At 42.9% G+C, this 15,043-nt stretch overlaps 1 protein-coding gene across 2 annotated transcripts in view; it reads left to right on the forward strand.

Annotated features, from left to right (window-relative positions):
* DDC (dopa decarboxylase) overlaps positions 1–10,762 on the forward strand; it is a 52,739-nt gene extending 41,977 nt beyond the window's left edge. For both annotated transcript variants that reach the window (XM_081835080.1, XM_081835081.1), the window contains exons 11-14: positions 3,502–3,521; positions 3,742–3,840; positions 9,685–9,786; positions 10,456–10,762. In XM_081835080.1, the coding sequence (XP_081691206.1) occupies positions 3,502–3,521; positions 3,742–3,840; positions 9,685–9,786; positions 10,456–10,662 (428 nt within the window). In that variant the 3' untranslated portion in view covers positions 10,663–10,762. The remainder of the gene's footprint in view (positions 1–3,501; positions 3,522–3,741; positions 3,841–9,684; positions 9,787–10,455) is intronic.
* The last annotated feature ends 4,281 nt before the right edge of the window (positions 10,763–15,043 follow it).

Consider the following 15,043-nt stretch of genomic DNA (forward strand, 5'->3'; position numbering starts at 1 on the left):
AAGAGGAGGAAAGTGACATCAACTGGGTGCTTCATAAAAATTGAGCGGACAAAAGATGACAACTCCTAAGAAAAGGATTGCTGTAGACACAGCCGACATGAACACTGGGCTCTCAAAGGTTCTTCTGATGTTCTTAAGTGGGAATGAAAATTTGAGATCCTAGTATAGATTAGTTATGACTTGACAGTTCTGGGATTTCAAGTCTGTACCTTGTAAATTTGAATCGGGTTCAGAGGACTATGGGGGTTTGGGAGTTCCAGTAAAAACTAAGTAGGCCATGCAAAACGGAAACCAGTCTGTTCCACGTTGAGCTCACTTGATATGCTGACCATCCATTTCATTGATTGTTATCTGTGCAGCAGGGCATTTATTGCGCAGGCTCTCAGAGAACCAGCTATTAGTTGTCTTTAATAAAAAAATCACTTGCAATTTAATGGTTAATTTCCTCTTAACAGGTCTTAATGAAAATGTTAAAAAGCACAGCACCAGAGCACAGCCTGAAGGCACAGCTGCTTAGCTTCCCCCATATGATAACTGATGCTCTCCCTTCTGCTCCACTGCCAAAGGCTAATCTAAAGTATATTTGCCTTTTTCTGTCCAGTGCTTGGCAATAATTATAATAAGGTGTGTCATTTACATTATTTTAATATAAGAGCTGGATTCAACTCACTTTGGGGTTTTGGTGGACCCTCTAAGTGTGGATGACACAGAACAGCTGTAGGCTTTCTGGAATGAGAGGAAGGACTGGCCGTCTCATTGCTGGATATGATTCTGAAGCTTACAACATTTACTGTATTTAAGAAGGTATTGACAAGCTGGAAGGGTGTGCAAAGGAGGGCGACTAAGATGGTCAAGTGTCTGGAAACCAAGCCTTTAGTGTTTTTGTGTGAATTTCTCTTGAAACTGCATACAAAAATGTGTTTATTAATGAAGGTATACATTTTTGCAAGCAATTTCTCCCAATTTTGGCATTTTTTGCCTACACTTTTCATTATACATTCCTTTTTAGGCACATTTTATTCTAACCTGCATTTTTTAAGAAGACTCTTTGGATAGAGAGCTGCAGTGAAAAAATTGGATAAGTGTGAATTTCGAAGGATGGCTCTGTTTTGGTCCTTACAGTGCTTTGGAATGTGCAGATTTGATAAATTGAGCTTCACATGCGAAAAGAATCAAATCTCTTCCCCACCTCAAAGTCCACCTCATGTCAATCTATTTTTGTAAAATGTATTGCCTTTCCCTTCTTTCATGTAAAATTTTCAGAATTGTGCTTAATGCTTTTTAGTACCTTCCATTTACAGTTTATTCGTTTTCTTTGTACCATAAAGCTTTGTTCTCCTCTTCAGCTGAAATGAAGCCTTTGCACTTGCAGTTGCTCCCACTTCTTTTGCTGGCCTTTCTCTCTCCCTTCCTCTCTCGCTCCCCCTTTTTGCCTAAATTTAGACTGCATGTTCCTTAAAACAAGCACCATCTTGGTTTACAGAAAGTGCCCTGAGCACTTACCGGTGCTATAAAAATACACTATGGACCAATAGCCATGCAATAAAGATGTTTTATAGGAAAATTAATTAAGAACCCCCAAATTTGGGATTATCTCCAAACCTGTGCCAAAATTTTGCAGTTTTTTGCAGCATTTTGCAGGGGAAACCCCTCATTTTGCAGCGCACCACAAACTAAGCAAATGATACATCAAGCACAGGGTTCATATTTAACTACAAATCCCCAAATTTGGGATCCAGCTGCAACAGTTTGGCACTGGCTTGGGGGGGATCCCAAATTTGGGGGTTCATAGTTTATGGGGTGATGTTTTATGTTTTTGGAACAAACCCTGAGCTCCTGGAATAGACCCTGCCATTTGCCTAGGGGAAGGGTTATCAATCAGTTGATCCTCGCCTCTTCCATAACAGCTTCTTTTGAAAGTACTCTTTCTTTGAAGTGGCAACAGGAGCCTAATCGAATTCTAGGTGCAGTTGGAGGGCTACAGCTGGTAAAGTTGACATAATGAAAGCCATTGCCCCAGAAGATAAACCAAAGTGGGGTGGATTTGTTGTTGCTTTTCTGCCTGTCTGCTTGTACGGTGTACTTCTATAATTGCAAAGCAACTCTGTACTGGAGGGGAAAATCCATATTTTGTCTGATGCTGTAATTTTGTGTCAATTTGCATTCTCGAATCAGGGATTGTTTTTTACTTCCTGGCAGCCAAAGGATGGCAGTCGGGTGGCAGTGAGGAAGGGATTCGCCTTTATGCTGTATGATAAATGCCCCATATGCAGCCTTAATTGCGCTCATCTGGGCTGCATAGAGCTGTACAAGTGAGGCTTATAATCATGGTGACAAGGGCTAATAGCTGGTGGCATTACGCTTGTTTCTGAGAGGTTGCTAGTAGCTCATTAGGCACATGGCCTGTTACAGCAACATGGAATTAGTTATCCATCCCCAGTTGCTTCAGACATTTGCTCAAGCCCTGCAACCATTAAATTGACATCACCAGTGAGATGGAAAAACATGTTTTTTTCTGCTGCTTATCTGGAGTTCTGGTTCATTGAGATCTTTCAATCCAATCCTGTATATACCATATACATACACAGTTTTACTTCTATCGATGTCTAAATGTTTCAAATGGTTATTTATTCCCTTTGTTTTTAGCTGTTCTTATTTTTATCTGTAAACCGCCTTGAGTACCTCGCCCCTCCCTTACTGCTATTAGGCTTTAAAGATAATCTTTGAGCCAATAAGCGGTTTGTTTGTTTTTAAGCCTAAAGGCAGTAGGCAGTGGGGGTGTTTTTGGGTAGGGGGAGTGAGAGCTGGAAAGGGAAAGCTCAACCTCAGCTGTAAGTGTTCTTCCCCCAACATGCCTCCTCCCACACTTAGATTTGAGAAAATCCCCTAATGCAAAATCATAGCTATTTGGGGGGGGGGAGGGGGCTAGCCAGTATTTTTTTGCCCCGGGTGAAGCCTCCAGTGGGGGTGTCATTGAGGCTCCCAGCCTGTGTGTGTGTGTGTGTGTGAAAATGCTTGTGCCAAACTGGGCCTTTGACCCGGGTGAAATAAAGTTGGTTTCACCCCTGCCTTATGGAGCCAAGTAGGGGTTTCTCCCCCGCCCCCCCCAAGCCTAACCACAGAGCTGGGGGCATTTTCAGTGGGGGATCACAGCTGTGACCCCCCTCCCACAATGGTTCTCTTTACATCACGTCCAGCGTGGGAAAGGGACATTTTTAAAAAGCCTAATTGCAGCATTGGGAGGAGGAAGGCAGGTGGGGAGGCCCGACGGGTGGCCAGTGGCCTGGCAGTTCCACCCCCCCTGAATTCTAGGTTCATGGAGGGGAGGGACGGGTGCCCTGCAATATATTTATATTGTTACAGAAGTTGGACGCCACAACCACTCTCTGCTGAGAGGTTTCAAGGATTTGACTTCCCACAGTATCATAATATGACATTGTCGTTGTGAATGTGTGTTTATATAATATTACATTGTATGTTTTTCTCCCCACCAACATACAGGACTTATTACAGATTATAGGGTAAGTACAGAACATTAATTCATCACAATATTTTCATTTCTCACTCGTGTTGGAATGCTTCAGGAGAGAAAAGCGGTGTTCATTATCCACCTATCTGGAATCGGTCACCATATTTGGCTTCTTGAGCATTTTACTATGGAATCTGTAAAGGTGTGGGCAGTTTCTTCTGGTGCAGATTCTGTTCTGTATCAAAAATAATCTTATTTGATCTCTTCTCTAGCACTGGCAGATCCCCTTAGGGCGTCGGTTCCGTTCCTTGAAGATGTGGTTTGTGTTTCGGATGTATGGAGTGAAAGGACTGCAAGAGTATATCCGCAAGGTGAATGCATTTTATTTTACCATTGAATACTCAAAGGGCAAGAAAAGAGGAGAGGGAGCTTTACAGATGAACACAGGCTTTTTTCGAATCTCATTTCTCCTTTTTTGATAGATGTATAAGGGGGATGTTGTAGATGTAATGTATCTTGATTTCCGTAAGGCTTTTGACAAAGTCCCCCATGATCTTCTTCTGGAAAAACTGGCACAATATGGACTAGGTGAGATAACTGTGAGGTGGATTTGTAGCTGGTTGACTGAGAGAACCCAAAGAGAGCCCTCTTCATCCTGCGGAAGTCCCCCAGAACCAACATTCTTGGAGTCCCCAACACCACCTCCGAGACCAGCTCTGTCACCTCAGGCAGGGAGACAGACTGCTGGGCAGCAAGGGAGCAGTAAACCAGAAGAATCCCTTGGCCATCCTGATTGCCCAATGCCAGGAACACAGACTCTAGATTCCACCCCCAACTGGACAGAGAGACTGGAGAGGGAGGGGGAGGGAGAGAGAGAGAAATCTCTATGGACCACAACAATTCCACCTCCTAGACCCTCAGGTCTGCCCTGATGCCACACTGAGTACCCAGGTGGGTACAGCTGGGTGAGACCAGCCCCACTCTGTTCACCCACCAGGTCTCAGTGATGTCAAGGATGAGAGAGGTCTTACTCCAAGCCAACCGGGCATTCAACAACAGTAGCTGCAGTCCCGAGGGCTGGCTGATAGAACAACCACAATTCCCCAGGCTGGAGCAGGGGCTGGCAAACAGCACAGTCACCAACTGCTTGTGCCCCTTACCTGGCCTGCCCCCCATCTCCCCCTGCCCTGAACTACTGCAGTTGCCCCCGATGCACATTCTTCAGACTAAACAACACCAACCCTGAATTTAAAACACTCAAGTTAAAAACAATTACAGCAGTTAAAACAATTTAAAATTATAATTTAAAACCTCACAGGAGAAGGAGCAGGAGCCGCAAGACTTGAGTCCTCACTGCCGTCTCTTCCAGCTACAGTCTTACGGACGAGGCGGCCTCCGCTTCCTGCACTGCTATGATCTTTGGGCCTCCTCTGCAGACCCAGTTTTTGGGGTCTGGGCCCTGCTCTTCTAGGTGTGATGTAAGGGACCTGCAGGCACGGAGCAGGTCCACAAAATTCCTATTAAAATAAAAACAAAAAAACCCCAGGAACGATTCTGAAGGGCCCACACACAGCAAACTTTTCGGCAGTTTTGATATTTAATTTGTAAGTGGCAATACTTTTTAAAGGCAACATCTGTGTTCATATGCTTAGAAATTAGATGCCGCTGAAGAAAACAGGACTGGCTTCTGAGTAAATCTACACAGGTCTGTGCTGTAAAGTATCTTGTTGCAGCTGCAGAGGAAGAACTTCAGTTCAGCATTGTAAGAGCCAAAGCTCTGGGCGCCTCCCAGTGGTTTTATTAAGTACTACTTGTCATATAGATTAATACTGTAATTATAATAGATTTACAATTTAAAACTTCAGCGAACTATTATTTTCCTGTAGAACAGCTGCTCTAATGCAAGGAAAGTCCCACATTTTAATCTAGTTTCTCCTTTGTAGTTTAATAACATAAAAGCTATGCAGAGGCCATTTGAGGTTTTGAGGAGCAATTTGGAATCCCCCCCACCCAATTGATACCGTGCTCCAGATTAGTCTATCAGTTCTAACTTTCTGGAACAAATTAAATATAGTGAAAAGGTTGCCACACTGAGTGAGAACTGACCTTCAGCATATGAACCTGCTAAACAACATAGAATCAAAGAATTGTAGAGTTTGGAAGGCACCCTGAGGGTCATCTAGTCCAACCCCTGCAATGCAGGAACATACTAATAACCACATGGTACAGAATATATTCACAACACACACACACACACACAGAGAGAGAGAGAGAGAGAGAGAGAGAGAGAGAGAGAGAGTCATTTTTTCTGGGGGGACGCAGGGATGTGCATACCCCTAAACATTTTGTAAATCTTTGTCCTTTTGTCCATTTACTGTATTTATTTCCCCCAATTTGAACTATAAAATTGTGATTTTCTTGAGTCAAAATGAGAGTACCCCTAAACATTTTTAAAGAAAAAAAGCTCTGCGCACACACACACACACACACACACACACACACAGACAGACAGACAGAGAGAGAGAGAGAAGACAATTAGTTTTGTATCTTGTAGACATTTCCATATTCTGTGCTCAACAGATTCCACTGAAATCTTCCTGTGAAAAGTGAGATCCAGTTTCCATATCCTGACATTGTAGCTACTGCTTCCAAGGATGCATTCATGCGTGACAGAGTCTGTGCAAAGACTTCTGCAGATGTGATTCTTCTAAAAATGTGTCTAGCCCAGGGTGGTCCAAACAGCAGCCCATGGCCCACATACAGCCTAAGAGGCATTTTTTTTTGGCAGCCCTCAGCAACATTCAAGAAAATAATGTTAAAGCCTTACTGGAGGGTGGGGATAGGATTAGATAGCTAGAAAAAGTTGGTGGCAAGGAAACACATAGGCACAAAAGGAGAATTCCTGGATGCTAAAATCCAAGTTTGGGGCAAGTGAGAGAACTCCAGCAGAGATTTAAAATCACAAAATATGTAGCAAAGTAAAACCTGAAGTATAGGCTCTTGGACTTTTAAAATATGCTTTCCTAAGTTCCTTCCAAAGTTTCCTTCTTCACCTAACATAGAAAAAGTATACCCATTTGGTAAGTTAAAAGTGGTTTACTTACAAACTCTTCGAAGGTCATGTTCATGTACTTTTCCACACAGCATTCAGAAAAAATTGCATAGGCAGTAAAACTTAGTTTAGCTCCAAAGTGGTGAAAGTTCCTAAATTATTGTTATAGGAACTCAAGAGAGGCTTCTTAGAGGCATGTGGTCTGAGATTGGTGCAACCAGCTCAGACCTCACATGTTACGCTTCACAGGTAGACTGAAATACAATAATAGGCTTCCTCCCAAGGTGAGGGGGAGGGACTTAGCTAAGCCTGGCAGGACAGCTGACTCTATGGTATTAACTCCAGAATAAGAATAAGAATAATTTTATTCCCCAGCCACTCTGGGCGGCTTCCAACAGAATATTAAAAACACAATAAAACATCAAACATTAAAAACTTCTCTAAACAGGGCTGCCTTCAGATGTCTTCTAAAAGTCAGATAAATAATAAGTAAGTAAGTAAGTAAGTAAGTAAGTAAGTAAGTAAGTAAATAACTTGTCCAGTAGTACCTTAGAGACCAACTAAGTTGGTTCTGGGTATAAGATGAGAACAAACTTAGTGTGCTACTGGACAATTTTTTAAAAAATAATAATTGACTGCGTCAGACCAACACGACTACCTACCTGAATCCAAAAGTCAGATAGTTGTTTATTTCCTTGACATCTGATGGGAGGGTGTTCCACAGGGTGGGCACCACTACCAAGAAGGCCCTCTGTCTGGTTCCCTGTAACTTGGCTTCTCGCAATGAGGGAACCGCCAGAAGGCCCTCGGCGCTGGACCTCAGTGTCCAGCAGAACGATGGGAGTGGAGATGCTCCTTCAGGCATACTGGACCGAGGCCATTTAGGGCTTGAAAGGTCAGCACCAACACTTTGAACTGTGCTCGGAAACGTATTGAGAGCCAATGTAGTTCTTTCAGGACTGGTGTAATATGGTCTTGGCAGCCACTCCCAGTCACCAGTCTAGCTGCCACATTCTGGATTAATTGCAGTTTCCGAGCCACCTTCAAAGGTAGCCCCATGTAGAGCGCATTGCAGTAGTCCAAGCGGGAGATAACCAGAGCATACACCATTCTGGCGAGACAGTCTGCAGGCAGGTGGGATCTCAGCCTACGTACCAGATGGAGCTGGTAAACAGCTGCCCCAGACACAGAATTGACCTGTGCCTCCATGGGCAGCTGTGAGTCCAAAATGACTCCCAGGCTGCGCACCTGGTCCTTCAGGGGCACACTTGCCCCATTCAGGACCAGGGAGTCCTCCACACCTGCCCGCCCCCTGCTCCCCCCCAAATAGTACTTCTGTCTTGTCAGGATTCTGTTTGCTGCCAACCGCCTCCAGACACTCACACAGGACCGTCACTGCCTTCACTGGTTGTGATTTAAAAGAGACGTAGAGCTGGATATCATCCGCATACTGATGAACACCCCCCCCCCGATGATCTCTCCCAGTGGCTTCATGTAGATGTTAAAAAGCATGGGGGAGAGGACAGAACCCCGAGGCACCCCACAAGTGAGAGCCTAGAGGTCTGAAGACTCATCCCCCACCACCAATTTCTGGACACGGCCCAGGAGGAAGGAGTGGAACCACTGTATAACAGTGCCCCCAGCTCCCAGCCCCTCAAGACGGTCCAGAAGGATGTTATGGTCGATGGTATCAAACGCCGCTGAGAGATCCAGCAGAACTAGGAAACAGCTCTCACCTTTGTCCCTAGCCTGCAGGAGATCATCAACCAGTGCGACCAAGGCAGTTTCAGTCCCATGAAGGGATCCAAATGGTCTGCATCCTCCAGGCATGCCTGGAGTTGTTCAGCAACCGCCCACTCAATCACATTCATGAGACTTAAGCATGTTGGTTATATGAAGTTGGTTATCTCCCAGAAAGAACGTCAGTTTTTTGTTCTTCTGCTTCTGCTTCTTTTGATGGATTTTGTCTTATAACTTTTCTTTTTTTAAAAAAAATATTTTTTTATTAACAGGCCAATCAAATCACATTAATTCCAAATCACATTAGTTCCAAATTATACAGCCAGATTTTTAAAATTTTGTTGGGGGTTCCCATACTTCAAGCTCCGAAAGGGGTCCAAACATCACTCTTGCTGCTGCTTTAATTAAACAGTTCTATCCAGTTCTGTCCAGATAGTCTCTTTGTTATTTCCCTCATCTTCTTGTTGTTATCATATATTCCTTTCTTTGTGATCTCTGATAATCTTCACAAGCGGGTTAAAAACAAACATTTCCTGTGTGGGTTTTACACACTCCAAAAGTCATTTCACATAAAGGACAGACACCATTTCCACACCTCCGTAAAGAACATTCCCAAAGTCTGTCCGTCAGTTTCCACAGGCTTGCCAGTCTATATCTCAGGGGGCCCTGCAGGGTCAAGATAACATTCCAATAACCATACATTCACATTCCAATGACCCTGGTCCTCCTCCCCCTCATCGGCAAGCCTGTCTTCACGAAACTCCATTTGTGGCTGCGTCATAAAACTTTCCTTCCATTCCCCACACCAGTCCTCTCTTTGATCAGTAATTCATTTCCACACAGTCCATGATCTCCTGCTTGTGATTAATAATAGCGAATAATAACGATTCTTCTCTCTGGAGGGGAGGGTTATTGGTACTCACATAAGACAAAAAAAAAAGTTTTTCCTCCCCCTCCTTTCCATTTCACTCCAACATACCAGTCTTTTAATGATGATTCTTCACTTGATTTATTGTCCAGCCCATTGCTCCGCTCACAGAGATCCATTAATCAGCAGTCTTTACTCCCGATCTTCACTTGATGTATGTGCATTAGCTTCTTTCCAATTATATATTTCCAATTATATATTTCAAGCTAATGTGAACCAGTGTGCGATTAGAGACAGCGTCCGGGGAGGGCCGACCTCACTCGAGGGCTTCGTGCCAAGTGTCCACACCCCCTTCTTTTGAATCCGGGGGTGAATTATGGACACAGCTGGCAAGGCAGTCCCCCCCATCCCCTTGGGGGGGGGGCAAGGGAGGCTACATACTCCCATAGCAGCCTCTTAATTACCTTGTGTGGGTCGGAGAGATGTTATTGTCGGCCATCTTCCAATGCGCCCCCTGGTGGCCCCCTGTTTTATAACTTTTCATTATCATTTTAGCATGTTAAGCTGGCACATGAATTTAAGGACTTGGTGTTACAGGATGATCGATTTGAGATCTGTGCTGATGTCATTTTGGGACTGGTGTGCTTCCGACTAAAGGTAAACTTGCAGTAATTTACAGCTCTTATATTATTTGTTGCGATTTAGAGGCCTCAAATTTCAAAAGCCACAATCTCCCAGTACTACTTTCTGGTGATGACACTACTGCAAGACACATTTTTGTTTGCCTTCCTCCTCCCCCCCCCCCAGACACATATTTTCAATGCATTTCAACCATAAAACATGGGTTTTTTGTATACATTTTGTGCACCAAAACTTCATTGCAAAATCTGGAAACTGCATTATCTGATGAAGAGGTCTGATCTGTAATTAAGTTTGGGACCTTCAAATTGGGTCACTCGGCTGTGAAAAGCAGAATGAACATTAAGCCTACCCTGGAATGTAATTTTAGCATGCAGTTTTAACATGGGATTTTAGTAAGTATAAATGTTTTTAAATGGCTGATTATATGGGTAAACTTGGTTTTAATGTGTGTTTTTATTTTGTACTTTTAATGAATATTTTAGGTTGCCTTTTGTAAACTGCTTAGGGGACTTTTGTCTGCATAAGCGGCATATAAATGTTGCTAAAAATAAATAAATGTGGATGTGGCTTATTCCAAATTGAGTCATGTATCTGCAGGCTGAAGGTTGCCCACCTAAGATGGTCCTGGCAGGGCTACCAGAATGACGTGTGTGACCACTCTTCCTTGTTTTATCTTTATTCTAGGGTACTAATGAACTGAATGAAGCACTACTTAAAACCATAAACGCTTCCAGGAAGATTCATCTTGTTCCCTGTAACCTGAGAGGGAAATTTGTGCTGCGTTTTGCAGTTTGTGCCCGCACAGTGGAGTCTGCCCATGTTCAGTTTGCCTGGAAGCACATTACGAAGTTGGCAGGGGAACTTCTAAAAGCACAAAAGCAGCAAGATTAATGGCTAAAAGTCACTTGAGGATTTAAGGAATTAGGAAGGACAAACCGTAGCGATGAATTATTTCGCTTCTGGCATGACTGATACATGCAAAACTACCATAATCCAAATCCAGGAAGTATGTAGATAAAAACACTAAGCACTGCTTTGCTGGATCAGGCCAAGTTCCATATGTTCCAGCACTCTGTATCCAAGAGCCCCAACGAGATGCCTGTGAGGCCTCTCAAGCACTGACAGCCGCCTCCCTCCTGTGGTTTGTTGCCAGTGTCTGCAATGCAGATGGATAGACTGGTTCTGTACATGGCAGTTCCATTTAGGAATCATGGCTAATAATAATTTCCCACAAACCTTCCCCCTATGCATTTGTCTAAAAGTGTGTGGGCCCCACACTTCTAAGCCACCCCCTTAGCTTGTGGCAGGTGGAATCAGTACACAGGAAAAGCAGACAAGATTAAAATCTTAGTTTTTTTTTTTAAAAAAATCATAAACAATCATTTTGTGAAGGGTATGAGAGGAGGTAGCAAAGAATAGAAATGGTATCATAGCTGATACTGTTCAGATTGAAAATCAACAATATATGGAAAACTTTTTGGGGGTTTGTGAAGCTCACTTAATTTTTCCCTTTTTCAAACTATTGAATCACTCAATTTATTTTTGATATTTTCAGAGTTGAGAATTCCCGCGTAGTTTCCTAGGTTGTTTCAAGGTTGCTACCCTGGAGGAGCAATCCTTGTTTCAGTGGACAGGCATTCTTGCCCAGCTCCTCTCGTGTACCTGAATCACACCCATCACTGCATATGCTGGCTGCTTACAGCAGAATGTTTGCCGTGTCTCTTGGTCAAAAAGAAAGAAATATCTAGTCTTTTTTCTTTGATTGCTAGTCACTACAGCCTCCTTGGTTTGTGAAAGGAACTCTTTGATTATGTAAAACCTGGTGCAAATTAACAGGTAGTTATTGCAGGAAGATTTATTGGATAAACACGTCCTTTGGAATCATGTCGAAAAATGTATTTGCTATTATGGTAGTTTTGCTAGTATTGGACAAGCTGTTGATGACACGTACAAAATCTGAATTAAGAAAGTATTAATAACACAGATATACCCTGATTCTAATTGCATTACAGTGAAGCAAGTTTATTTCTGCGTAGCTTTCATTGAAATATTGATCTGGATTGCTGTTGTAATTCTCAAATGTGCTTGTGTGCATTGATTCACAATTCAGTATCTGGGTAGGTACAGGCAACCTCTCCATTTGTGCGCGACTGGCATGCACACGACCGCTGGCACATGCATTGTTATCGGCACCACAGTGTTAGAATTCAGGCTCGGTCAGAGGTATGTGCCTATCTGCAGGCACCGGCTGAATTCCTTTGACCTCCCTCTGGCGACTCCCGGCAGGAATGCACACACGAGGTCCGTTCCGGCGATTTTCCTCAGGCTGTGAGAAAAACACACCAACTGCTTCTCCTCCTTCTCCTCCTCCCTGCATATCCCCAGGGAGGGGAATCAGACTCAGACAGAAATGTAACTACATTGCTTTTATTCCTGTCTTTAGCAGTCATACAGTATAAGATGTCTGCTCTCTTCAACAAACAGAGAGAAAACTCCAAACTCCACCCATGTACATCCTGTACAGGTCATATGACACACACTGAGCTCATATCCTGTGCTCAATAAGGATGAACTGCCCCTTTGTTTCCATGGCAGCAGTCACACACATCCTGCCTGGCTTTGCAGCCACTAGCAGCTGTCTGAGCTGTTAGAGCCTTTGCTTGCTGCAGCATTGCTGCTTTAGAATAACACACAGGACAGGGACAGGGCGGGGCTGGAGCGGGGCAGCCTTGCGTGTGTCCCACTGATGCACACGGTGCCTTAGAATGGAACCGCTACGTACATGGGGAGTTGCCAGTGGCCACCTCAAGTTCTTCAGTGCTTAACTCTGAATAACCGGCAAGCTTGGTTTGTGACTGTATTTCTCTGAATTTCACGTGGGGCTAACTTGTTTTGAATAGTCTATCATACAAAAAGCTATTTCCACACAGAAAACTGTACGCACAGACATGGCGAGTATACGAATAGTTTAGAACCGTTCTTTTGGCATCTAATTTTCTATGTGCAAATAATTAGTTTTCAGTCATGTGAGACTTTGACTAGAGTTGGAAGTTATACAACCCAGAAACAAGTTTACCATGTCATTGAGAAGTAGGCCCTAGTTAAGCTAAGCAAGACACACAATTATGGTTAGTTTGCTTTTTAAGTTTTTATCACTAGATGCATCAAAACTCTAATAATTAGAAACCAGTACACCTGTGCCTTTGATGCCTTGCTTGCGCGGGGGAGGGGCAGGGGGAGTGTTGGTTGGTTGGGGGGCGCTGCTGTTGTTGATGTTATTTTTTGGATCTTTATTTTGGATCTTATGATTTATGTGGAAATTGTTCAGTTTTTTGATGCTTCATTTATTGTTTACGACTACTTTTGTTCTGTTTGTAGTTCTGTTTTTTTTTATGTTGTAAGCTGCCTTGAGCATGGTTTGAACTGTGGAAAGGAAGCATACAAATAAAATGGTTGATCAAGTGATTCACAGAATTGTAGAATTGTAGAGTTGGACAGGAGCAAGGGGGTCCTCTAGTCCAGCCCCATGAAATGCAGGAATATTTTTGCCCATGTGGGGCTTGAACCCACAACCTTGAGATTAAGAGTCTCATGCCTTTCCAGCTGAGCTTGATTGACAGCACATCCCAGAATCCCCTCTGAAGATTCAGGAAGCCTGCAGTGCATCTCAAGCAAAAACAACAAACATTTTGTTGTCATCGAATTCCCATCTCTAGGTAAATACAAGTTGTTAAATATTGGTATTTTGGTTTTCTACATTTTAAAATCTGTATAGTGCCTCACCTCCCTGTCTTACAGTGGAAACATTAACACATGGACACAAAGTTTGGCTACATCTCCACTATCATTTCTGTACTGGTGTTAAGAAATCACCATAACCAATATAGTCGCATTGAGGTGTGGCTGTTGGACGAGGGAAGCTCATCTCCCAATCCCCTTTGGCCATGAACCACGTGCCCAAAGGCCAGTCGCTATTTCTCAGTGAGGATAAAATGTGTCGTGTGCAGAAATGGGTGGGAGAGAACTGAGCATGTCTCCTTGATGGGAAGCTAGGCTAGAAACATAATAAATGAATAAAAAAGCATTTCAAGGGAGAACATTTTCATTACCAAAGACATTTGTATACTCCGGATTGTAAAAGAATAGTACTTGTACAACAAATGGATCTTTAATAACCTAGAGCTATTGTGGCATTCCAGATTTCACCATCTATCATGGCTGATAATATTAATTGCCTGTGAACATTTACTAGACAAAGGCATAAACTGTTTCATCTCTCTGAGGTCCTTTCTCATCTTCTTTGCCCCACTGACATACCAACAGAGTTTTAACAATAAAACACATTGAGCATTTTCTTTAACTGCAATTGATACAGTATCTGAAAGAATTCAGAAACTCATTGAATTCCCTTTCTAGTTCTAAATTAAGGAAATAATTGATTTACAGTATTAGCTGTAGATTATGCTTTGGGCCAAGGCAATGTGAAGTTTCTGAAGTTTTCTGTGTGCTCTGGGTACCTAAAACTCTCTGCTCTGATGATATAGTGAACTCTGTTGTGAAATTGCTGCCGCTGGTTCCCACCATTTAAGAAAATGCTATTTTATTTATTTCTTTTTGCGGACAGGTCTCCTGAGGTTTTATAGCTGCATTGACAGGCAGAAATTCAGCAGCTGCCTAGCTGAGCAGGGGGGAAACCTGTAACAGTAGCCCTGTCAGGGGGAAAAGGAGACAAGCCGATCAATAGTGATATAATATGGCAAAGGCTTCTTGCATTCAATCTCGTTTAGTGGCTAGTTGAAGTGCTGCCCTGTTGTGCTCATATTGTCTTATCCACTGCTGCTTGTAAAATGTGTATGTCTGGACATGCCTGGCACTATTTTTCCACCTATAATCACTCATTCATAGATTTACTGTGCCAGGATCCAATGTGTCTTTTCAGCAAAACCTCACAAAGCTGCTGAAATTATTTATTGTTAGCTGTTATTTTGTAATATCATAAATGCACTTAAGCAGAAAATCAAACCTCAAAGGTACAGTACGATGAGGAAAAATGATTTAATATTGCAGTGTTCACTCATTTTGTACAAGAATAATATTTGTGTACAAGAGATTATATATGTGCACTTCCTTATCGGTTAATATATTTTAAAATAGATGTTAATTCTGCTATTGTGCAAGATATTGTGTATTGCTGAAGTGTATGGCAACACACCAGACTCCATTAAAGCCGATGCTGTACGATTGCATTTCTCTTATCATTCTTGCTTTCAAT

The sequence above is a fragment of the Podarcis erhardii genome (genome assembly GCF_964252035.2).
Source record: "Podarcis erhardii genome assembly, chromosome: 13".
Classification (NCBI taxonomy): domain Eukaryota; kingdom Metazoa; phylum Chordata; class Lepidosauria; order Squamata; family Lacertidae; genus Podarcis; species Podarcis erhardii.